Genomic DNA, 25,185 nt, shown 5'->3' with positions numbered 1-25,185 from the left:
GTGTAGAAGCCTGCACTCAGGATCAAAGTGTTACCTGGAAGAAATCTGAAGTACATCTATTCCAACCCCCACTTTACAGCAGGACTACTGTCAACATCAGATCAGGTCAGCTAGGGCTTGGTGGAGGCAAGCCAGTAAGATTTCTGAGTTACGTAAATTACCCTGTAATCTGTCCCAGTGACGTTCCACCCTCCTTGTGAAGTTCTTGTTATGTCCAGATTGAACCTCCTAAGCCCAAACTTGTGGCTGTTGTGCCTTCCTTTATCATCTGTTACAACTGAGAAGAGCATGGCCCTTTAAGCAGATGTATGTCACTCTCAGACTGCCCCTAAACCACCCTGATGATTTGCAAGGCTAAAGGCCAACTCCCTCAGCCCCACACAGGTTGTATATCCTATACCCCTAAATATACTGGCACTCTTCTGCTGTACCCTCTGAAGTTCCTCAGCAGCCTCTTGAACTTTGCTGCACAAAACAGGAGTCTGCATACAATCTCACCAGTGCTACAGAAAGGAAGCAAAATAACTCTTTGAGCAATGCTCTCCCTTTCACAGCAGATAAAGGAAACAGCATACTAAGCTATGGGACATGCTGTTGGCTCATTTAAGTAATGTTTGTATGGTTGAGACTCAAATTAAACTGGATGCTCAAGTTAATTCTGCATTGAGGATTACCCTTAATCACACATTCCCTAAAGCCCTGAGTTGCATCTTAAAGCAAAGAAAAACACATGCAATTTCAGCACACTAACACCTGCAATATATACACCAATAAACAAGACAAAAAAGATACACAGCTACCACGCTGTGTGATGTGGTTGACATGGCTGGACAGCAGGGATGCCATCCAGAGGGACCTGGACAGGCTTGAAAGGTGGGCCTGCATGAACCTCATGAGGTTCAACAAAGCCAAGTGCAAGGTCTTGCACCTGAGCCAGGATAATCCCAAGCAGAAATACAGGCTGGGTGGAGAACAGGTGGAGAGCAGCCCTGAAGAAAAGGACCTGGGGGTGGTGGTTGTTGAAAGACTCAACATAAGTTGGCAATGTGCATGCTTACACCCCAAGATACGTTTGGTTTTCTGAGCTACAAAAACAGCATGGCCAACAGGTGAGGGAGCTGATTCTCCTGCTCTACTCTGCTCTCATGAGAACCCACCTGGAGAGCTGCATTGAGCTCTGGAGCCCCCAGCACAAGGAAGACACAGACCTGTTGGAGCAAGTATAGAAGGGGGCCACAAAAGTGATCAAGTAACACCTCTCCTATGAAGACAGGCTGAGGGAGTTGGGGTCGTTCAGCCTCAAGAAGAAAAGTCTTGGGGCAGACCCTATAGTGGCCTTCCAGTACCTAAAGGGGGCTAAAGGAAAGCTGGAGAGGGATTCTTGGTCAGGGAGTGGAATGACAGGACAAGCAGCAGTTGTTTTAAATTATCTGATCTATATCTATAGATTAGATATAAGGAAGAAAGTCCTCTCTCAGAGGGTAGCGAGGCACTGGCACACATTACCCAGATAAGCTATGGATGTCCCATACCTAGGGGTGCTCAAGGCCAGGTTGGATGGGCTCTGGGCAACCTGGTCTGGTGGGAGGTGTCCCTGCCCATGGCAGGGGGCTGGAACTGTACAGGCTTTAAAGGTTCCCTCCAACCCAAACCATTCTGTGACTGATTCTGTTCTAAAGCTTCCCAGTAAATCCAGGCCATACGCATAAACTGGCTTCTTCTAGAAGTTATCAATTACTATTATCAACTACCTTTAGAAGTGGCATTTTAAAGCTTACATGACTTTTTCCTTAAAGTAATTACAGACTCAAATTATTGGTAGCACCTTTGTTAGAGCTGGATGCTTTCTCCAGCACTTGCGTTTCTCCTTACATTTTTATCCTCCATGACACTCATTAAGAGACAGAATGCCTTCATCAAGTTATTCCACCAGCATGGCTGACACAAACAACCAACTGGTCAGACAGGTTTACAGCCTCCCACAGCACTATTCAGCCTCCCAACCTCTCCTTCCTCCCTTCTAAGAAAGAGCAAACTGTTCAGCACATACCTGCAGAAGGCTTGCAGCAGTGATTTGAGGTACAGCGTTCAGCCAGGATAACTTCCCAGAACTTAGAAACCTTACTGCAGCTATTATATACTAGCTATTATATATATAATAGCTGCAGCACTGCAGCTATTAAACTGCTTCAGAAGCCAACCAAACAAAAAAAGCTGTAGAATCACTAATATTACAAGAACAAAATTGAGATACTTTAAGATGTAAAAATAAAAATAGTTTTTAATTATTTTAAAAGGTTGGTTTGTTTCCAAAATTAGAGTTTTCACATTTCACAAGGAAGTATGAATAAGCATATTTATAGAAGAACTATTCTAAGAAATAACAGAGTCATTAGTGAACCATGTAAAGAAAATAACCAAAAAGATCCTTCTAAAAGTCACAGGTGGGGGGAAAAATGCTAGAGTAATAAGTCTGACTCCAGAGCACTGCATACAGACTGAACATTTGGAGTAGTTAGTGTTTGCCATTACAGTTTGAGTTAGTGTCATGGGACCCATCTCTAATTAAATTTAAATCCAACCTCTATTATAAGTGTTGTAATCATTGTCACAGCTTCCATAGCACCTACCACCATAGCACAGGCAGTCTGTGGAACCCAGCAAGTGCTTGCCACAGGAAGACTTCTGAATTCCATAAGAGTTTGTTTCTGCCTATAAGCAACTGAAACCCTGTGAAGGGAAAGTACAGAGCCAAGATCTAATACCTTCAGCAGTAGTCTTGGCCTAGAATTAACCCAAAGTATGGTTCTGTCAGAAAGACACATCAGATTCTGTATCTGAAGAAATCCATCTCACATTCTAGAACCATACTCTCACTGATGCTAACTTTAAATATTATATTATAAAAGAATGAGGAAATACACTTTCTGCTAAAAGACGGGGGGGGGAGGGGGGGGTGGAAATGAACAATATCATGCAGTCCAAATTAATCTTTTGTGCCAGAGCAGGAGGAAAAAATAGCCATAGAAAGCTTCCTCCTCCAAGTCTTCACATGAATCAGCAGCTGAACACCTGGCCTTGTAACTGACTGAAGATCAAAATATGTCTGAAGTGTTTCACTGTCATTTTGATTCTGTGAAAGAACAATAGCCTCCGTTAACAAGCCCTTAACATTTTGTAGATACCTTATTGGAGGTACTTTATCTCACTGCTGAAACAGGTTGCTGTCTCTTTCACACCCTGTTACACCTTTAGGCTGGGGGCCAGAGAGGGCCCCCAAAGAAAGACAAGGTAGCACTGCAAACATCAGTGGTCAGGTATTACCCTTTCCGTACAAAAGGCATGATCCAAGGCATACAAGGAGATGTTATCTTCACATCTCATGCTGCATGGGCACTTCCCTTGCCTATTACAGTAGGTAGCAGAACTTGCTTCTGATAAAAAAGTTATTTTACTTACTCCAAATAACCTGAAGGAAGAGAACAATAAAACTTCGGCATTACTTTAGCATTACTTTTCACTAGAGGCCTGACTTCACACTTACCTACAGACTATGGCAAAAGTGATCACCCACTTAGGGCAGGGCTGCTGAGGACAGAAAGCACAAACAGATTTACTGTTCCCTGAATACTGCTCCTCAGATTTTTAGGAAGCATTTTCACAAGCTCAGCTTCATGTGGCTTTCTTCCCCAGCAGTCCCTAGAGTGTGCTACTTTTACTAGTCGAGGCAAGGCTTGTTTCTTTGCTCCAGCTGGCAGCATTACTTCCCTAGTGCCCTCGTGGTGGAGGCAGAGGAGGACCAGGCGAGCAGTGCCCACCCACTGCCCACCCCTCTTGGGTCTTTGTAGTGTTTCTTGCCAGCCCCCTGCCCACCTCCCACGAGGGAGTTACCGTCCCACAGTGACAGCAGACAGCATTATCAAGATTGGGGTGACACAGGACCAAAGAAAAGCCCTGCCCACCCCACCTAACCACCAAAAGGCAGACGCACTATTTCTGCCCTCAGCAGCACCCCAACTGCTTCCAAGTGCTGCAAGTTCTCCAGGACCACCTGGAAGACAGAAACCACTTTACACACACCCGGGAGAGCTCAAACCAAGCAACTTTTCCCCAGTCACCCCCACCACCACACACACACTTAATAAAAGTACCAGGCAGACACACGGGAACACAAACACCGCAGCAACGCCCCCAAACCCGGGGGCATTGGTCTCACCGCCCCCCTCCCTGAGGGCAAGGGGCCTCCCCCTGCCTGGCGGGGGGACACCGCCGGCACCACGCGGCCCTCTCCTCCTTCCTCCTCCTCACGGAGCTCGGCAGCCACCCCTGGCCCCCCGCTTCAGCCCCCGTCCCCCCGCTACCTGGCGGCGGCTCCGAGGCGGGGTGCGGAGCCCCGCGGCCGAGGCCGTCCTGGAAGCGGACCTGGCGGAGGCCGCCGGGCACGACCCCCCAGAGGCGGCCGGCGGTGCCGCGCAGCAGGCGGCTGCCCTTGCCGGTGATGGCGGTGAGGTAGTCCATGGCGCCGGGGCTCCTACCGGCCGGGGGGGCCCATGGCCGGGCCGGGCTGAACACGCAGCTCCGCCGGCCCCGCTCCACAACTTGGGCAAACTTCGGGGCCCGGCCCCGCCTCCATTTAAAGGCGCCGCCATTTGCGGGGGGGGGAGTACGGACGGCACGGAGCCGTAAGGGGAGATACAAGTGGGTATATCCCCCCACTATGCTTCAGGGTTTCTTCATTTTTTTTTTTTCCCGCAGGAGGTGGACGGGGGGAGTTTGGGGGCTCTTTTCTGTGCTGCCTGGTGCCCGGCAAGGCCCGCGCTGCTGCCGGCCCCCGGCAGCCACAGGCGGAGCGGTGCCGGCAGCTCCCTCCCTGTCCCGCTGCCAGAACGCTTGGGACGTTACTTCCTGGGGGTCTCAAGCTGACTTACCGCCACCTACACATATTTATGAACTTATCTGCAGTTTGGGGAGTTAGTTATATTTTGTGCAAACCTGCTGCTTTACGGTGTTGTGCCAGGAAGCTTTCTGTTTACTCAAAACTTTCGTGTCTCTGCTTCCCTTCACTAGGAAGCACAAAACCCGTGAATCAAGGCAGTCCCTTACATCTTGTGACAGTTGTGGACGTTAGGGTACTTTAGCACTGCAGCTGTGACGCTATCGGGTTTTGCTGTTTTGCTTTTGATACTCTAATCACCTTCCTATTGCCTGGGAAGCCACTTTCCTCATTGTGCTAGGCCAGCCAGGTCCCAGAATCACACGATGGCCAAGGCTGGAAGGGCCCTCTGAAGATCATCTGGTCCCATCACCCAGCCGAGCAGGATCACCCGGAGCACATTGCACAGGATGGTGTCCAGGTGGGATTGAATATCTCTACAGAAGGAGACTCCACAACCTCTCTGGGCAACCTGTTCCAGTGCCCTGTCACCCTCACCCTTTTCCCCTTCAAGTGGCAGCTAACTGCAATACCCCCACTCAGCCTTTGAACTCAGCAAGCCACTTCAGTCTTCTAGCAGAACTTAATAAATGCACAAATGTTTCTTTCTTTTTGAAAATGTCTTGGTTTGTCGTGTTCATCTGACTCTTGCATTCTTTGTGCTTGCACTTCTTGGGACTTTTAGGGTCTGAAGAAGTAAAAACGGTTAGAACATACTCCAACGTTTTTGTAGATAAAGATATCTCTAGACATTGTATCTGATGGTTGACGTAGGGCTTAAGATGTGCATCCTGCAGATGTCAAGGCCAGAAGAACAGTAAGATCATTATATTTACTACCTGTGCCATAGACCCTAAGAACACAGAACTGTAAGTTAATGTGCTTCAGTTCCAATCAGAGTATGATGTAATTATAGCTGCAAATGAAAGCATTGTTTAATAAAAAATGCTCTTGTTGAGCCAAAACTATTGTGTACATGCAGAACAGAGGAACAAAGTGCTGAGCTATCTCAACTCCTATTCACTTGTAGCAGCTGCTCAATTAAATCAGAGTTTAATGTCAGCATTTTGGAGTGCTGATTTCTGAGAGTTACTTGATGTAAATAGTGCATTCAAATCAACCCTTCTACTTACTACTTAAATCAGTTCTTTCTCAGGAGATAACGATGTTCATATTGATGTTCAAGACTTTTTTATTATTTTTTTTTCCCCCAAATAAGACTTTTTCACTAAAACAAGAAATTTGCAGCAGAATTTGCTTTCCTTCCCTCTACCCTCTTCCCCTCACCATAGAACCTGCCAGTAGAGATGAACATGTAATCTGTCTGTTCCAGTACTAATGAATAAATAAGGAACTACAGAGTTACTACATGGTCCAAGTACCACCAAGTGTTTAGTATATAAACTATCCTGCCTACCAGATCTGTCTTGCCCTAAACACTGTAATTAGTTTTCATTTCATTTCAGTGTTTTTACTGTCTGCTTTGAAGAAACTATGGTTGGTCTTTTTCCGTGTTGATTCTATTTTAAAGAAAATTCACCTATGTTTTGCACCAGGAATAAGCTTACAACTGTGGTGCTCAGCCCTTTTGAAACTGAGCTGGCTTGTTTACCAGTGGTCTAGCCACATATGCACCTCTGTTATATATGACATATATTGACTTATTATATTATATAGGCAATGTGTGCCATTAAGCTAAATCAAATAAATATTTTCCATGGTATTTTTGATAATTTTTACACTTAGATTGATTTTGAACATCTTTACAGAATAACGCTCCTTTATATCTTTATGTTCTCAATGTCTAGAAATAACAGAATTCTGCTGAAAAGGACTAATGAGTTTGTATATGATCTCTAGGTGTGCAAAAAGGATCTTTCCCCCAAGGATTATTTTCTAGCCTGTGGTATTGGCACAGAACATGTATCTCTGTAGCTCAACAATCATTTGAAACTGGCCCTCCAAAAGTAAGAGCTGGTCCTACCTGCTCTTAATTGCTTGTGCTTGTTACCACACTACAATGTGAGCACCAGTGTTCATTTGGCCAGTGAATGAATTGTACAGTAAAACAGATCCACTTAGAAGTATCTTTTAGTTTAGTCAAAAGTAACTAAGCATATATATAAATATTTTTTTTTCAGGGTTAATATTATCACCAGCTAGATCTCCAGATCTGTTTCATCCTGCAACTGTGTGTAAACACCTGTGGAATCACAAGTTATAATGTAATGTAAGAGTAACTAGAAGAGGCCGGAAGATAACAAGGGGAGGGAGGAAGTTGCAGGCCACTCTATCTTCAGTGTCAGTGTTTGTTAGCTCAAAGTGATAGTGAAAGTATGGCATGAGTGGTGATACCTTCGTGTCAGTATTATGCAGAAAAATACCTTCATTAACTACAGAAATGTCTGACAGAATATGTTTATATTTATGATGCAACACCTAATAATGTAGTATGCTAATCTATTTCTGTAAATAAAGGTACAACTGGTCTTGTAGCTAGATCTCATTTTCCAAAGTCCCAAACTAGATTCACAGTGAGAGCAGGCAGAAAGCTTCTTGAGCTGCATACTAAAAGAACTGATGGTGTAGGGAAAAGAGAACAAGGATCAGTTTTGATCCAATAGAAAATAACACAATGAGGAAAGAAATGTTTTTAAGGTGTGAACATAGAATTATATATAAAAATATTTTAAACAAGAAAAAAAGAAAGATAAAACTGTGTAACAGCAAGTGGTAGTGACCTATAATTTCTTTGGGGACAGATCTGTTGCTTGCGAAAATAAGTGCTAATTGCAGCAACTAATTCCAGGCAAAATGCCAGCAGATGCTGTGCAAATTTCCTTGGGTCTCAGACAGTTCACAAGCCTGGTGTATAGGATATGGGCCTCTTGCTGTTCATCTTGCCAAATTTACAGTGCTACCAAGCTGCAGACAAAATGACACTAGGCTCTAACACAAAACCCCTATTTTATCTTGTGAGAAACAAGGTTTATGCATGCTTTCTGAGGAGAAAAGCTTGACTTCAGTAATTTGGCAATCAGTCAGAATTAGTGTTCATTTGTATATAAGCAACCTATATGCAACTATGTAATTTTGACAGTCTGAACCAAATGCCTCATTTAAGCTTTATTTCTCATTCTGGAGGCACCTGTTCTCATTTGATGCTATGATGATGCTGTTTGCCTTTGTTAAGTATTCTAAATTACCATATCTGGTCAAGACCCTACCCATTTACATGGTTGCAAAACCTGTAATGAGTGGCTAAAATAGGGATTTGAATTAGAACATGCATAAAAGTTTTGCCTCTCTCTTACTAAAATAGATTTCATTAAAAATTAATGTCAAGTAATTCAAGATTTATTTATTTTTTTTCTTTCCTAATGAAAAGGATAAACTCTTCAGACAGAAAATCATGGACTGCAGTCTGTTTCCAATGCTATTTCAGTAAAAGACAAGTACAATGCGGAATGCATATGCGGTCCCTGAAGGAGGAACCAGAACTGAGGCATGCAGAACTCCCACATTCTCAGGCACATTTCCCTGTTAACCCACTAGTTTGAATGATGAAGTATGGAACTACATAGTTCTAGAAGCAAAAGTGGTTACACAAATCAATTTTTTAGAATGTTCAAATAGTTCCAAAGTTCAGTGTCCCTATAAACTCGGGAGAAGTTGATAAGGTGACACTGAGTAAATGGGCATGATGAAAACAGGTTCTTTACTGAGAACCGTGGGTTAGGTGTGTCTGTCCATATGGGGTTTCACAATGCTACATGCTCTTCTCAGACTAGACACTGAGCAAGAAGGAAGCTACCAGCATCTACATAATAGCTTCAGAAATGGTAAACCTGGAGTCTCAGGCTTCAACAGGTAGGGATATAGTTTAGTTTTTCATAATCAGCTCCTTATCAGATTAGAATGAAATGGGGATGAGTCTCCATCTCAGCCATTGAAGCTGATCACTCTTCCTTAGAATATGTAGCACTGAAAGGACAAGACAGAATAAACATTGGGAACAAGGGACTTTGGCATTCCTTTGTTGTGGACTGCAATACTTCCAGTATAGCTTGTGTATTTGATTATTCTTGAAATAGCATTGAAAAAGACAGGACCCCATTACAGCCTCTCTTAGGATAGTGGCTTTCTCAGTACAAAACTGAGTCAAACACCTATTTTATTTGTATTTGAAACTTGGCTCAATAAATCTTTAATTTCTTTTTGTAGAAAACAAAAAACAAAACATGTCTAGACAACTGCACATTAGGTTTCTCCAGGCTGAGGTAAACATTTGGATAGCTGTCTTGGACCTAGGTACCTCAGTCTCCCCCTAAAACGCATTTAAACATGAAAGTACACAGTCCTAAGCACTGCTCCTTTTAGGTTTAATTTCATAATATTTAAGTACTATAACATTTGTTGTGTTTAGTTTTTGTCTTATCAAATTAAGAAGTTTAAAGAAGACAAGTCATTCCTGTCAGATGCTGCTGCAACACCTGACCTGTTTGTGCTTTGTCTGTTCTGATAAAGGTTGCGGTTACATCAATTTTATGTTTTTGTTTGTTAGGTTGGTATCTATCCTAATCCAAGTCAGACTATTTAGGACAGCCCAACAAATCCTTTTGACTAATTACAGTAACCTCTGAGGAGAAAGCAATTTTTGTTTTTCTAGATAGATTTTTAAAATCTTGATGCCATAACTTCAGTTAGATAGTAAAGGTAGAAACACCATACAAATACAACATACAATCAAATCTAAGACATTACTGAAATAGAAAAAGGGCAGAATTAATAAGTTTCCTGTGCTGACACGTGACATAGTCTTGAAAATGTATATTAAGCATATGAAACTCAACAGAAGTGAATCTAAAGTGAGTGTATTTTACTCCATAATATAAGTGTAGTCTCATCTTTCAAAATAATTCAGATTTCAAAAGCATGCCACAATTTTTGACGCTTCTGGAAGCACAAATTTTCAGCTGCATGTGGCCTGTTTTTTTTAGAGCAATTAGGTAGATAACAACCTTTGTTTCCTTCAGTTACCTACCTTCCCTGAAAAATGATATCCTGTAGTCACTATCCAACTCTCATCTATGCTAAAAGTATTTTTCAAAATAAAAAGTGACAGAATTAGTGTAACTAAAATGTATATTCTAAAACTAAATCTGTATTTTCCTTATTTTCCCAAGGAATATTATGGATGCTTAGATGTAGAAATGTTCCACACTACAATAACATACAACAGCATTTGTTATAATATCTGTTCTGCACTACAATAACATATATCAGCATTTGTTATAATACCAAAGATACAAACATGGAGGTTTTCAAATTTGTCCCTGAAGACAAACACATATCTTGCTGTGACTTTTCCATGTTTATGGCAGAACTTCAGTTTCCAGTGCAATTACACAGCTGTATATATAGTCTACATTATCAAATAAACATGAAATAACCTCCAGGTCTTCAGTTCATACTTATTTAATAATAATAATAGCTTATTATGAAGGGAACATTCTGTTCTGTCCAGGAAATTTTCTGAAAATTAATTTAGACCCTAAGGGATATGCATGCACAGGCATGCATATACAGACACCCATGCAGTTTAATGATGCTCGATAGGTAGAATAATAGTGGAACAAAGTTAATTTTCAGTAGGCACAGATGTGTCCCTGTCTTTATGTCATCATCGTACTGGCATTTTGTTCTTTCATCATAAGTTTTGAAACTCAGTGTGGAAAACACTGACAATGTAATTGGTAACTGTAGTATTTACTAGCTAATCCCATTCTCCACAGACATAATTTATACAAAAGATAAATACTGCCTATGAAAGCAGATCAGAAAATTGATTATTCATCGTGTATTTGAATCCTATACAGTCTTCTCTCTTTTTTTTTTTTTTCTTTCCTTTTTGCAGTACAGCTATAACAATTCTTTCCTTAACACTCTTAAATGCTTATCATATTTTTATCATATTAAATACTTATCATATTTTTAATGTACTGTATCCCCCTAAGGAGGTTACAGAAACTTGCTCAGAAATGATAGAACCAGATTCCAACTCGCCATAGACTTTTTTTGCATTGCCAGATTGGTTCATAATAACATAGAATGTCCCTCTGGTAGGATACTTACCATTGTAGAAGCTCCATTCTGTAGTATACCATTTATGAAGACTAAGCAATCATGATATAACTGAGATTTCACACCAAATCACTGATTCAGATCATTAACATAAAAAATATCTGCTTTATGATCAATGTCTTGTCACCTCCTGACCATCTGTATTCCACATATTCAGAGCAAGGTTCAAATACTTTAGAAAGCCTGTCTTGGGATGAAAACCTCACATTAGTAGCTGAAGTGATGAAAAGGTTCTATCTGTTTGAAGACATAATTGACTGCTTGTCACATGCTCACATCATATTCAGTTGGCACCAAATCAAGTTACTAGTTCAGAAAGGATTTTGGCTTTTAGTTCTAGGTTTTGAGATTTAGTTGCAGCTTTCAGACATGAAGATAGAAGGATCATTCTCATGGTTCTGAACAAAATTATTCTACTCAGACACCTGGAAAAAGCAGAGTTAAGAACAGCTGATGAGCAGCCTCATAATGCCAGTTCTAGGAATGCCATCTGAAGAAGAATGATGTTATTGATATAAATGGGCCAAAAATATCATCAGAATTTACCAGGAGCCTGAATAAAAGGCTAATGGCAACAATTGATCCTGGCTGCAATTTTCTTCTTGTAATAAGAGTTACTGATTTTCTTTTTTACTTGCTCCTGCTTAGGCAGTGCATTCGAGAATTAAGGATTAGATGAAAAAGTCTGAATTCTGTTCCGTTCTTTGCTACCTGCTTCTTTGTTGTTGTCACTCTTTTCTTTACATAGAGTAAGTAAGTGAAAGCCTTTTTTACATACCTTTTCCTGAGATGTATAAATCTGTGTGGGACATTCCTGAAATTTCCTTTTGAATGAAAACCAAGAAGGAGTATGTTGATTATTAGGAGGAAGTTCTGCTTTTTCCTTCTTGTTAAATCTTCCTTCTTAAGGAACATCTGCTCTTTTTCTCCTTCCCTCCCCCACTGGCACCACATCACAAGCATATGCCTGATTCATTTGCTCCCATAAAATCATGTATAAAACCCATGGAGGTTAGTCATTCTGTCCTTTTGGGATTAATTACTACAATTTATCCTGAAATATTAGATACATTGCTTCTAGCTAGCTAAAACATTTGAAGGCTATCCATTACTGTGTTATCGCTGCATTAAGAAACTATCAGATATATATGTTATTTTTTTTCACCTAACATTTCTCAGCTTTACAGTACCCTCCTCTCCCTCACATTTTAGTATCTTGTCTTTGATTACCATCATGGCTTTCCTCAGAGATCATGTGCAATGTTTTCTCTCTTGCATTCAGCCACATTTAGCTGCAATGCTGTATACACCACTGAGAACCTATGCACATACACAGCTTTAAAGATCCTATATTTTCCTCCAATTCACTTACTTCTCTTTGTTTAGATAGACTCTTCTGCAGCCTTCATACAGAATGCCTAATGGAATATCTCTCTGTCTTCCTTTTTTTTTCATCTGGGGATGAAATATTGTATACATATACTATGTAAAAAAAAAAATAACAACAAGGAAACATATTTATTTTGATAGGTAAGTAATAATTATCTGTCAAGGGTTTTTTTTTTTTTACTTTTTTACCTTTACTTAGGATGAAGACTCAAAACTGGTAAGTTATTTGGCTCACAGAAGTTAAATGTGAAGTGCTATTGGCGTGCTTCTTGTCAAGGAAACAGGTTGCTTTCTTTTGTAGAAGTCAAAAGCTTATTTCTTCCAACTGTAGTTCATAATATTAATGAATTCTAGCCTAGTTCAAGGCTAGAAATATATAAAGATTACTTTTTTGGCCATGAATCTTAGCAGGGCCAATGAACCTCAGTGAATGGAAAGGTGATGCTGACAACAGAAGGGGTAAAAAATCTATTGTCTAGCTTTGATCTGTTTTCTTGTTAAATACAAAAGGATAAATTCACATATTTGAGCACTGATGGAACTTGCCTCCTAAGTTGCTGCTGATATGATGTTGAAGTCACACGCTGGATATGTCTCATAGCTGAAGGTCACTGAAGTAAGGTGTGACATCTAGTATCAGAGTACCCTAACTAGTGTAGTGCAACATTCTCATTTTTGTTCCAGAAATTTGAGTAACTATCCCAGTTAATCAGTTGGGCTCAACGCACAATGCACTGGTGCAGAAATGAGATAGTAGTATTGAGTGCTGAGATGCTGATAGTGTTGCAGGAAACCAGGCCCATATAAGTAAGATTCACTCTGCATAAAATGCAATTGCTTAATTTTTGTTAGTAACCTTCCATAATACTGTCTGATCATAAAAGCTCAATTTTTCTTAAATATAGAGTATTAAATGTGCCACTGGGTTCTTTCTTATCTGTCTCTTCAAGCACTAAAATTACAGCTGTTCATTTTGAAGTTCAGTAGTGCTGACATATTCTTTATTGCTGTAATTAAATATCATCTTTATTAGGAGCCTGAACCAATTTTGCACTAAAACTAGTATTTTAGACTTGTTACAGATCCCCAGTAATTTTCCTTTCTTGCAGAAAAAGCTTTGGTAGACTTGGTAGTAGTAAAGGGTCCCTGGTGTTACTCCAAACTTTGTGAAGACATTTAATTGTAACAATAGAATTAAAAGACATCTGGATAAGTACAATAACAAAGTATTAACAAACGTTTTAGATCCTGGTTTTGTAAATTTAGTACTTTTCTTTGAAGGAGTCAATAACACATATGGATAAGAATAATCAGTTGATAGCAACATATTCATATTTCAAAAAAGCTTTTCACGAAGTCCCTTGCCAAGGAAGAAAAGACATTGTAGGATGAGAGGGCTCATCGTTTAATATCCTCTAAAGTACAGTAAGAAAGAGGTTGGATTACACAACAGAGGATGAAAAATTATCAGGGTAGCCCAAGAGAGATTCATGCTTTTCAATTTACTGGATTATTAGGCAAGGAGGTGCGAACAGAAAGGTGATGGTTTTTGCCGGTGATACACAGTTATGCAGGAAAGTCAAATCTACTGAAAGTAATTAAAAGTATTTTATAATACAGATCATAAGTAAAATGGTGGTTGAAATTCGCTGTTGATAAATGCAGAGTAAAGCCTTTTCTTTTCCCATGTGCACAACTATGTTTATTTATACACATGGCGATGAACTTTAAATGAACTATTACCGTTCAATAAAGGGACTTATGAAGATGTCAGTCAACAGACACCTGAAAAGAAAAATAAATATGAACTATATATTAAAAAACTATTAGAAAAAATATGTATCAAATATATATTTTTTCATGAATATAGATTGTACCGATGGTCATCCTGTCTCAAAAAGAATGTAATGTATCCAGAAAATGTACTGAACAGAGTAACACAGGTGTCAAGCTGCTTCCCTCTAGGAAAGCAAAAGAAAAATACAATGTAGATAAGTAGAAAATAACTCAGGAAAAATAAATAAATAAATAAATAAATAAGCTACCCACTGTTTCTCATAATAAGAAGGGCACCTAATAAAATTAATTGGTAGATGATTTAAAGAAAATGAAATATTTTGTTATACAACATAAATGAATCACAGAATTCGTTACCACAGGATGTTGTATATGCCAAAACTATGAATGATTCAGAAAGTAATTAGAAAAATTCATAGAAAGTCTATCAAGAACCATCATGCATGAAAATGCAGATGCAAACTCTGGCTTTTGGAAGTCCCTATGCCACAGACTCCCTAAAGCTCAGAGGAAATACCAGCAAAGTGTCATTCCATACTTGTTCTCTTCTGTATTTTTTCTCTAATTACCTGCTTCTGGGCACTGTGGCAAACAGGATACTGAGCCAGATGTGAGCTAAAGCACTGACCTCATCCTGCCCAGCTGTTCTGATGCCATAACACTGCCCCAGTTCCCTTACTCTGGAACCAGGAGGGGTCCTCCACACGTTCTTTCCTTCAGTCATTTACGTTGCAGAGTTGGGCAACCTATACATACTGAGGAAGCTCACAAGAACCAGTCTGGAGGCTCAGAGAGATACAAGACACCTCAATTGCTACAGATCTTGAAGCACAAAGGATAAAAACTTAATTTTTCTCCCTGAGTGTCGTGAACAGTCCTGGCTATCGGGGGAGGTCCCAATCGACTGGCGGCTAGCAAACGTGACGCCCATCTACAAGAAGGGCCGGAGGGCATACCCGGGAAACTACAGGCCTGTCAGTTTGACCTCAGTGCCAGGGAAGCTCATGGAGCAGATCCTCCTGAGAGTCATCACGCAGCACTTGCAGGGGAAGCAGGCGATCAGGCCCAGTCAGCATGGCTTTATGAAAGGCAGGTCATGCTTGACGAACCTGATCTCCTTCTATGACAGAGTGACGCGCTGGGTGGATGAGGGAAAGGCTGTGGATGTGGTCTACCTTGACTTCAGCAAGGCTTTTGACACCGTCTCCCACAGCATTCTCCTCAAGAAACTGGCTGCTCTTGGCTTGGACTGGCGCACGCTTCGTTGGGTTAGAAACTGGCTGGATAGCCGGGCCCAAAGAGTCGTGGTGAATGGAGCCAAGTCCAGTTGGAGGCCAGTCACTAGTGGCGTCCCCCAGGGCTCGGTGCTGGGGCCGGTCCTCTTTAATATCTTCATCGATGATCTGGACGAGGGCATCGAGTGCACCCTCAGTAAGTTCGCAGATGACACCAAGTTAGGTGCGTGTGTCGATCTGCTTGAGGGTAGGAAAGCTCTGCAGGAGGATCTGGATAGGCTGCACCGATGGGCTGAGGTCAACTGCATGAAGTTCAACAAGGCCAAGTGCCGGGTCCTGCACCTGGGGCGCAATAACCCCAAGCAGAGCTACAGGCTGGGAGAGGAATGGTTGGAAAGCTGCCAGGCAGAGAAGGACCTGGGAGTGATGGTGGATAGTCGGCTGAATATGAGCCAGCAGTGTGCTCAGGTGGCCAAGAAGGCCAACGGCATCCTGGCTTGTATCAGGAACAGCGTGACCAGCAGGGCTAGGGAGGTGATCGTCCCCCTGTACTCAGCTCTGGTGAGGCCGCACCTCGAGTACTGTGTTCAGTTTTGGGCCCCTCGCTACAAGAAGGACATCGAGGTGCTTGAGCGGGTGCAGAGAAGGGCGACGAAGCTGGTGAGGGGCCTGGAGAACAAGTCCTACGAGGAGCGGCTGAGGGAGCTGGGCTTGTTCAGCCTGGAGAAGAGGAGGCTCAGGGGCGACCTTATCGCTCTCTATGGGTACCTCAAGGGAGGCTGTAGCGAGGTGGGGGTTGGCCTGTTCTCCCACGTGCCTGGTGACAGGACGAGGGGGAATGGGCTTAAGTTGAGCCAGGGGAGGTTTAGGTTAGATGTTAGGAAGAACTTCTTCACTGAAAGGGTTGTGAGGCACTGGAACAGGCTGCCCAGGGAAGTGGTGGAGTCACCATCCCTGGAAGTCTTCAAAAGACGCTTAGATGTAGAGCTTAGGGATATGGTTTAGTGGAGGGCTGTTAGTGTTAGGTTGGAGGTTGGACTCGATGACCTTGAGGTCTCTTCCAACCTAGAAAACTCTGTGATTCTGTGATTCTGTGAACTGAAGTTGGTGTGGCTTCTCTTCAGTTGCCATATGCAGAAAATTGGGAATGTCACCCACTGCCAATGTCAGTAACTTCATTTAGAGAGGAGTCAAAAAGAGTATGGGATAGCAGTCAGGAACCTACAGGGAAAATAATCCAAATACAGGAAATTTTAAAATGTCTAAGCACTAAGGGCTCTGAAGTTATGGTCTAGACAGGAAAGCAAATGTGGAAAAAAATAAAGAACTGATGAGCAACGGTCAGATTCTGTCAGACATCCTAGGTATATTATAGGGGCTGTAGACCAGCATGAGAAGAACTCTGAAAGGACAGAGAATGTATCTTACAGCAGCTTTCGATTTAGCTAACAAATATCCCTCTGTGCTGGTGCAGCTGCACTGCCATGTTTGCTGGCAGCCAGGAAGAGGAGCCTGCCCACACCCTGACTCTGCAGATGCTGCTTTGCCCTCTGTAATACAAATAGTTGGCACAGGAGTTATAGCACTGCTCCTCCATGTATGGTAGGTGATTCTTTAGTTTTGAAGAAATTAAACTGAACCTTTAGGATTCGAGGCTTTTAGGAGAATTAATCCTTTTTTATTTATTTTTCGTTTGTTTGTAGTCCAAATGATTTACTCTCATGCAAAGTTACCGTCAGGAATGGAAGAACTGTTACAATTGAGAGATTAAGTGGATTACAGTGAGAGCGTTACTGAGAAGAGCCCAAAATAACCCAGTGAGAATATTTCATCTCTTTAAAAATGAACCTGGAAACAGTCTATCGTCAGATATCATGGTCTAACTTCTCAGCAGCAGCAATACCCAAGATTTGCTTGCCAAAGTCTTACACCTGTGTCAGAGTCAGTCCTCTAATAAGCCATAGAAATTCTAACTACAAAATGTACAGGATTGAGCTAAAATACTTTAAAATGCAACCAGAGGGAAAGAATAATTTTACTGTTGACACACAGCACAAAGCCCTAAGATCAATTACTTTGTTTCCCTTGGCCAAGCACAGCCTACAAGCACGACCATGTGTGTTTCTTTGTTCCAAAAAACCTGTGCCTATGCCCAAACTGAGTGATTTCTGAGGACTTTATGCCAAACATCTATGAACACTTGTGAGTTAAACTACCAATACCCAGGTGCTCTGATTGCTCAGCACTTTGAGAAATTGCCTTTCAGTTTACTCTCTGAGTAAAGCATTTTTTTAAATACCCTAATTATTCTGACTTTTGTTTACAAAAGTCTAGGAAAAGTGAAGGGAAGCAGATAATTTGGACTTGTTGGGCACTGAGATTATCCTCAGGTCTTTAGAATACACATAAAAAACACACCAGTGCCCCAAACAATGCATAACCTAAACAAAAAAAAGCTGGCTTCCTGATGCTGAAGTCCTTTCTGATGGAATGATTTTGCTTAAAAGGTGAATATAGACGAAGGAAGTGGGTATGATTGAGTAGTTGCATAATGTCCACTTACTTACAAATACTTCAAATTCTTATTATCTTCCATGCTTCCCTTGACCTCTGCATTAAAGGGTTCTACGTTACTATTCTATATGTCCTTCTTTATTTGACTGATTGACTTTTTATTTTTCATTAATTTGTATTTTCCTCTGTGTATGTGAAATTTGACTGTCAGAAACCTAAATAAATATATAATTATATTTAATATAAGTGTACCACTTGTTCTCATACGTGACATATGCTTAATTTACATGTAATGAGCAATTCTTAAATTAAGATATGCTCCTCTTATAAATTTTTAGCCTCAATACCATAAAATCTCCAATGCTTTTTACAGTGTAATTTGTTTGCAGTAATTATGCAGTAATCTCTGCATAAGGACATCAAGCTCAACACCTCTCCTGGCATTAAATTTTTATTTCAAGCTACTATTCTTATAGTCTCTGATGTACTTTGTTTTATAAGTCACAGAAAAATAGTATTGTTTCAAATGAGATATGTAGTAAACGTGATATTGTATACTATCAGCCTTTGCTTAATTTCTATGAAAATTAATTGTTTTGCCTTTACATATTGAAGCTAGCAGGTAGAAAACAAGGTAGCAAAAACTCTGATTTTAAGAAGTGTGGTGCATTGTGCTTTTTATGCATGCAGTGATGTGAACATAAATGTTGAGGTCAATCAGAACCTGTATCCAGCATATTAAAAATCAGTATTTCTCCACAGACTCAGCACTGAATATTACTTTTAATAGGAGTGATGACATAAGGGAAGCATGAGCTACAACATTCCCTTTCCAAGGTTATTCAGACTGGATGCCACAAGGACTTGCTGGTACTGTAAATATTCCCCACCCCTCCTACACGGATTGCACGTAAGCCTGCAAAACAAGCTTGCCATTGCTGCAGGGCACTGGCTGAGTGGTTTGGCAGACGCGCAGAAAATATTTGTGCTGAATGAATTAGCACAGGAGAGTAAGCCTCTAGTGATGATGTTATGGAGACTTCAGGACCAATGTAATGGTCTGTGTTCAACGTAGTTAAGTGCTACCGTGACAAAGTACAACCAAAAAGGTCTGGATGTGGAAGCTGTCTTTCCATTTTGTAAGCCAGTCTGACTCAGGGAAATGGTGTGTCAGGCAACAAAGCAGCAATGCTGGTTGGTTAGCTTGGATGATAGACTGTGCTTTAAAATACAATTTATGATATGTTTCTTATCTGCAGCAGTGTTTTGACTGTTTAAATGCTTTTCCATTTGTTTGAATAGCAAGATGTTTCTTCAAGTATCAGCATTATTACCCAAAAGGAAAAGAATTAGTCAGGAACAGAATTTGTGTGCGACTTGCACAATCACATCAGTCTTTTGAAAGAGGTAATTATAGACCTTAGAGGGCAGACTGCCATAGCATATTGCAGATAGGAAAATCTTGCACAATTTTGTGGTCTGCTATGCCTCTTGCATTTTACCAGGGCATTTTGCATCATTTGAGGGTTACAAATCTTATAAATATTAAAAAGGAGAGCTGTTGTTGCTTGTATTGCACAGCAATATTGTCCTTTCCTCCCCCAAAATATTTCTAGTTTCTTAACAAAAATGTTCTTACAAGCAGATGATCACCACATTCTAGGTCCCTCCCCTCTACATTAGATGTTCCTCCAACACTTCTTTTGGACTTATTATCAAGCAGCATCTAGCAGAGCATCTGAGGCAATGATGGTTCACACTGGCCAGTCAGCCCTGCCATCAAAAGGCACTCCATAAGAAAAAATAAAAATAATCTTATTGCCATCAACATCTTGAAGGCAGGAAGCTGGATTTCCTTAATATCAGAATGTTCTGACTTATCACCAGTGTTTGAGAGCACTTTGTTTGATTCTTGTTTTCCAGAAAAACTCATCCTTCAAGAAGAAAATCCAAACAGTAGTGTAAGGCTAACTGCACATAGATCTATAGGAATGATCTCCAAATCATTTTATTCTTTTCTTTTCTTTCTTTTGTATTGGCAGTCACACAACCACACCCAAGCTTATTTGAGATACTTCTCTTTACATTTACTATCTGTTATAGATAGTGTAATGATTTAGGAGTGGAAAATAAAAGTGAATTTCAGCAAACAGGAATCAGTAAGAACAATAAATTCTCCTTCCATTAGTTAGCAGTTGAATGATCCTGTGAGCTATTTCATTGCTTACAACAAAGTAGCATGCAATCGACTCTGTTACACTTTGCTAATTTCCATTCCTCTGAAGTATTTTTCCTCTTTCATGATTTAATTTTATAAAACATATGAAGGATTTTAACTAATGCTGTTGTACTTCTCTAAACTAAGTTTTTGAATGTTCAGTGGCCTGGTTCTGTAACGTAGTGCACTCCGTGAAAAGAGGGCATCACACAAGCTGAGATGGAGCTCGTGCACTGCTGGGGAGAGAACATTTATTTCTCTAAAAACTGATCAAGCTATCACAGCAAGAAGTCAGCAGAAAACTGTAAATGACAAAGTAAGATATTTGCATGTATGGCAATAAACAAATTGCAAACTGCCTGCTTGGGAATTTTTCTTTACATAACCAGTGAACAAAATACTGAAAAGAAAGTGTACAAACAACAACAAAAAACCTTTGAAAATAAGGTTGCTACTAAAAACAGCATTACTATTTTTTTTTTCTCCCTTATCTTTTATGTCTGTGTTGATGAGAAGAGTCTCTTTTCCTCTGTAACCGCTCTGAACTACTACTAGTAGTTTGGTACAGCTGATGATATAGATATGCATAAAGTGCCTGAAGCTGCATTGAAGAGACACTTCAGAAAGTGTACATTAGCTTAGTATCAGATACCATCTCTAATGGTTGCTTTGCTTAAATGCTAAGCCTCACTTTTAATATTAATAAGCCTCACTTTTAATATTAAGGTCTGTGTACTGGCTAGTTCAGTGGGGATGCTGGGGGAAAGAAGCTAAGAACTGCTCTGATCACAAACTTGTTCAGAAAGAAAAGGAGTTCTGTGGCCTTTTTTACTGTCAAAAAGAGTATGAACATTTAAGGTTGCAACTGCCATTACAATCCATGGCTATTGTGCTGCAGGACGAAATTTAAAAGGGAAGCAATTATTTACCACATTTGACATGATTTTCCACACAAGGGATATGGTATCACGATTCACATGCTCTAAAAGAATTCCTTACAGGAAAAAATCTTGCATTGCTGACCTCTAAGAAGGCACAATCTCCAGTGAGTCTTTATGAGTCATATCCTTGTAATTCCTCTGAAGGGCAGTATCATGCCAGTATGGTCCTCCAGTACAGAAGTACTTGATCAGAGAGGGCACTGGTGTAATGCCTTAACTCCAAGGCACATGAATTTAATGAATGTGCACAGTCAAAATGAAAGAGATGCTTAGGCCAGTTCCTTCTGGCTTCTTAGGTCATGCTTTCATCTCAGCCTTGCTTTTGGGTCAAGAGGGAGGTTGTCTGAAGAGCACAGAGTGGGGTGTTTGGAAAGCACTGAGCAGGGATCCATGAGATTTTACAGCAGAATGCCTCTGGCATTACTGCAAGTCCTGCAATTTGCTTCTCTTACTCTTTATTTATATAAAATAAAATTTTATTTCTAAACATTAATAAACTGACTAGTATAAGGTTAATCAAGATAAAACTGACAGTGAAATATCCTCTCCTTGTTAACTGTTTTCAGAGCAAACCCAGCACACAGGAGAATTAAACTGAAGCACTTGACCAAGATTTGTTAATGCCAGACACACCTTTTCTTGCCTCCTTACTACTGAGATGTGTGTCTCCCCGAGGGTATTCTGCAGAGATTTGAGATGTAAGGTTTTGACAGTGGAAAAGTACAAGTCTAAATATAGTACCTTTTGCCAAACTTTGTTTAAAAGAATGTTCCAATGGGTATCTTTTCAAAACTATACCTTGCTACTTGCTCCTAGGCAAACCATTTAATTAATGGGGATTTTGTATGTAAATAATACTAGCGTGGGGCTATTAGAATGGGCTGATTGTCTCACAAACAGGCACACAGTGGACCTTAGGCTTGTATTTAACATTGTCATAGTCTGGGGAGCAGGAGGACTTACTATTTTGTTTCTTCATTTTTGTTTACTCACTGGTTCCTCTTCTGTGATGCATACAGATCTATGTCCTTGAGAGGCACCAGAAGTCCAGTTAACTACTTTATTTCCAGAGCTTTTCCCTGGTGTATTCTAACCCACAACTCACAAACATCTGCTTATGCAGAAGGAGGAAAACCTTATAGTGGACAGGCAAAAAGGAGAATGTAGCAAATCTCTGAGGCATGGAAATTCAGTGTCTAAAAATCCACTGCATTGAAATCACAAATATCAAAGATGCAGAGTTTCAAGTTAAAAAAAAAAAAAAAAAAAAAAAAAAAAAAAAAAAAAAAAAAGTAGAACTACGGAAAAGACCACTTTCTCTAGCCGTCTGTGCTTTCAACAACATGAGTTTCCTCATTATAAACAAGATTTCACAATATCATGAAATCCTGTAGGGGGTAGTGGAGGCACTGGCACAGTTACTGACAAAGGAGGGAGGAAGCATGTCCACGCAATGTTTATTACTTACTTGGAAGGTTTTACTTAGTGCAAAGAAAGAATTCACCCATGGCACTTCATTCTCTCTCCTAACTTCTGTTTTTAATGGCACCCCCTGAGCAGGAGAAGGTGACCTCTGGGAAACAGCACAGAGGGAGTAACCAGCAGGTCAGGATCTCCTGACAAATACCACCTCCTGCAGGAAGACCAACTGTGATTGTTCACACTTCATTGGAGCTCTCAGTACAGCCTTTGACTCTTCCTCTATGACCACAGGCACGTACTCTGTTTCATCAGAGTACCTAGAAAACACTTTCTTTTTCCTCTCTGTGTTTTCTGGTTTTCTTCTAAAGCTACATATTCCCTGGAGCAGGTTTTTGTTCACATTGCATAAACAGCTCTTCAGGCATTGCTGTGATACAGTACATCCTATTGGAATGAGAATGAGCAAATGATAACAACACAAAAATGATAAAGAGATAAAGACAGAGAAGAAATCTCAGCAGTGATGAACCATAATAGTGCATTTCATGGCATCTTAAATTTTAAGATGAGATTTTAGATTTTAAAATACTTAGGAGTAGGTATGATGACTTTTGCACTCTATGACAAAGACTCTACTACTTTTCTTTGCAGCAACCAAACAAAGCTGGAGATACAACCTGGGTTTCAATATAGCAATGATAAAATTAAGTATCCATAACCATAAAGGAGGGAGGGAGGAGGAAAAGGGGGGCTTCCTCCTGCCTTCCACCAGCACTTGTTAATAGCAGGGGAATTGGAAAGCAAGGACAGAAACTGAATTGAAAGTTTCCTTCAGCCAATATTGCAAGAAATGTTTAGGAAGACCCCTGATCTGACCCTTGGCACCAAACTCATTCTCAGAGGATCCTGCTCCTCTTTGGAAGTCCTACACTGAGACTTGCAGGGGGCTGACCTTTGTGGAGGGAGTCACAGCCTCCATCCACATGGGTTACCAGAAACCTGTCACACACGGAAACAATAGCACGACCTGAAAAGAAAAATGCTAGCACATCACTTAAATTAGTACGTACCAGCACTTAGCAAACCTGCAAGTCATCCCATGGCTCAGGCTTTGACAGTTTCAACTGTGAAAACTCAGTGGTGTTTAGCTGACCGTGCTCAGTTGTTTTGTTTTGTTTTGGTTTTTTCCCCGTCTTTTGTCATGAAACTGACTGTAATCCTGGCTAACTCTTCAACCTACAGGTAGTACAGCATTGTCCCCATATTTTGGGAAAGATTGCTTGGATGAATATACAGGGAAATCTCTCCAGTACCCATAAACATGTATGATCATGAACTGAAAAAGTACAAAGGATTCTGGATGTTCCAGAGATGTTTCCTGTAGGTCATTTCCACATTTGAGCATCTTTCCTTGCAGCCATATCAGAGACAGACCAGATCTTGCTCTGAACTTGAAATGAAGAACCCCTCAGGAAGAACCATCCAGGATTCCGCATTTCCAAGCAGGTCATACATACATATGGTTCTCACTTTGCAACAGACCTTTCAGAGAATTTTTTTAAAAAGTTAACAAAATATTTATTTACTGGACGGAAAGTTTTTATCTTTAAAAATGCTCAACAATAATTTTAGCCTTCAGAAGAGATGCTCTTTTATCCTCTGAGAAATGAATGAGCAAAGAGAAGAGACCCCAGGATGCCAGCCCTAAGGAAAAGTGGCTATGCTGAGATGTACTTTGAGAAATCTTCTGCCATGTCACGTTCCAGCCAGTGCCCAGCTGAGGTCCCCACCCAGCTGTGAAGGGTGGGGACCACAGAGGCCCAGCTAGAAGCTTCTTTCAGTTAGAGGCATGAAGTCTGAAGGAATTTCTTAGAAATCCCTGAGACTCTAAGCCACACCGTGGGGGCTGCCAGTCCATGGCTTTTAAAACAACAGATGAGAAACCTTGGAAGCCCCCTGAGTCTCAGTGGGAAGGAAAAATCCTCTGTCCCTTCTAACTGCAATGAAGAAAGTTGAATCCATGTTATAGTGGAAAGTCTGTACTTGGAGAAAAATCATAGACCTCACCTGCCCTCATTTCCACAGTGCATTATTTTTATTTTTTTTTCACAGCCTCCAAAAAGTAGTTCCACTAATATCTCATTTAGTGTGGAGTTTGTAATAGGTCTGGACACTGGGATACATAGTAAACAAAGGGTAAAGTAAATCAAATACCATTTTTCTGGAAGTGTTTCCATTTTTCCTTCATGCCCTACTGTATAGGTCACAAAGTCTTGAAGTGCATATTATTTTATTCAGGGACACATATGCAGTACAGGCCTATGCAGTGTCCTTTCATTTGTCCTCAAAATACATTAACTAGTGATCCCTCTTTTTTTAATTATTTTTTCTTCCTCGAAGACCAGCAAATTATATTGCTTGCAATCAGCTTCAAAAAGAATGAAGCCTTCAGATTCTAATCATGTCTCTAATCTTCTGAAGAAAAGGAGAAGACCCTGAAGCCAAAGCCCTGCATGAGGTATGTTCCAAAATCAGACAAGAATGAGGGTAAAAACATGAAGGGTGTTTGTATATACAAGACAGTATTACACA

The 25,185-nt window shown here is 40.7% G+C and overlaps 1 protein-coding gene across 3 annotated transcripts in view; it reads right to left on the bottom strand.

Annotated features, from left to right (window-relative positions):
* Window positions 1-4,612, bottom strand: part of OXR1 (oxidation resistance 1) — a gene marked incomplete at its 5' end in the record, with an annotated part of 77,818 nt that extends 73,206 nt beyond the window's left edge. For 2 of the 3 annotated variants that reach the window (XM_082754327.1, XM_082754325.1), the window contains one exon: window positions 4,362-4,612. In XM_082754327.1, coding sequence (XP_082610453.1) covers window positions 4,362-4,518 — 157 coding nt within the window. The remainder of the gene's footprint in view (window positions 1-4,361) is intronic. The other variant, XM_082754326.1, reaches the window with a different exon arrangement.
* Window positions 4,613-25,185: the final 20,573 nt, after the last annotated feature.

The sequence above is a fragment of the Aythya marila genome (genome assembly GCF_965140915.1).
Source record: "Aythya marila genome assembly, chromosome: 2".
NCBI classification, from domain to species: Eukaryota; Metazoa; Chordata; class Aves; order Anseriformes; family Anatidae; genus Aythya; species Aythya marila.
This window is presented reverse-complemented; position numbering and strand designations above follow the sequence as displayed.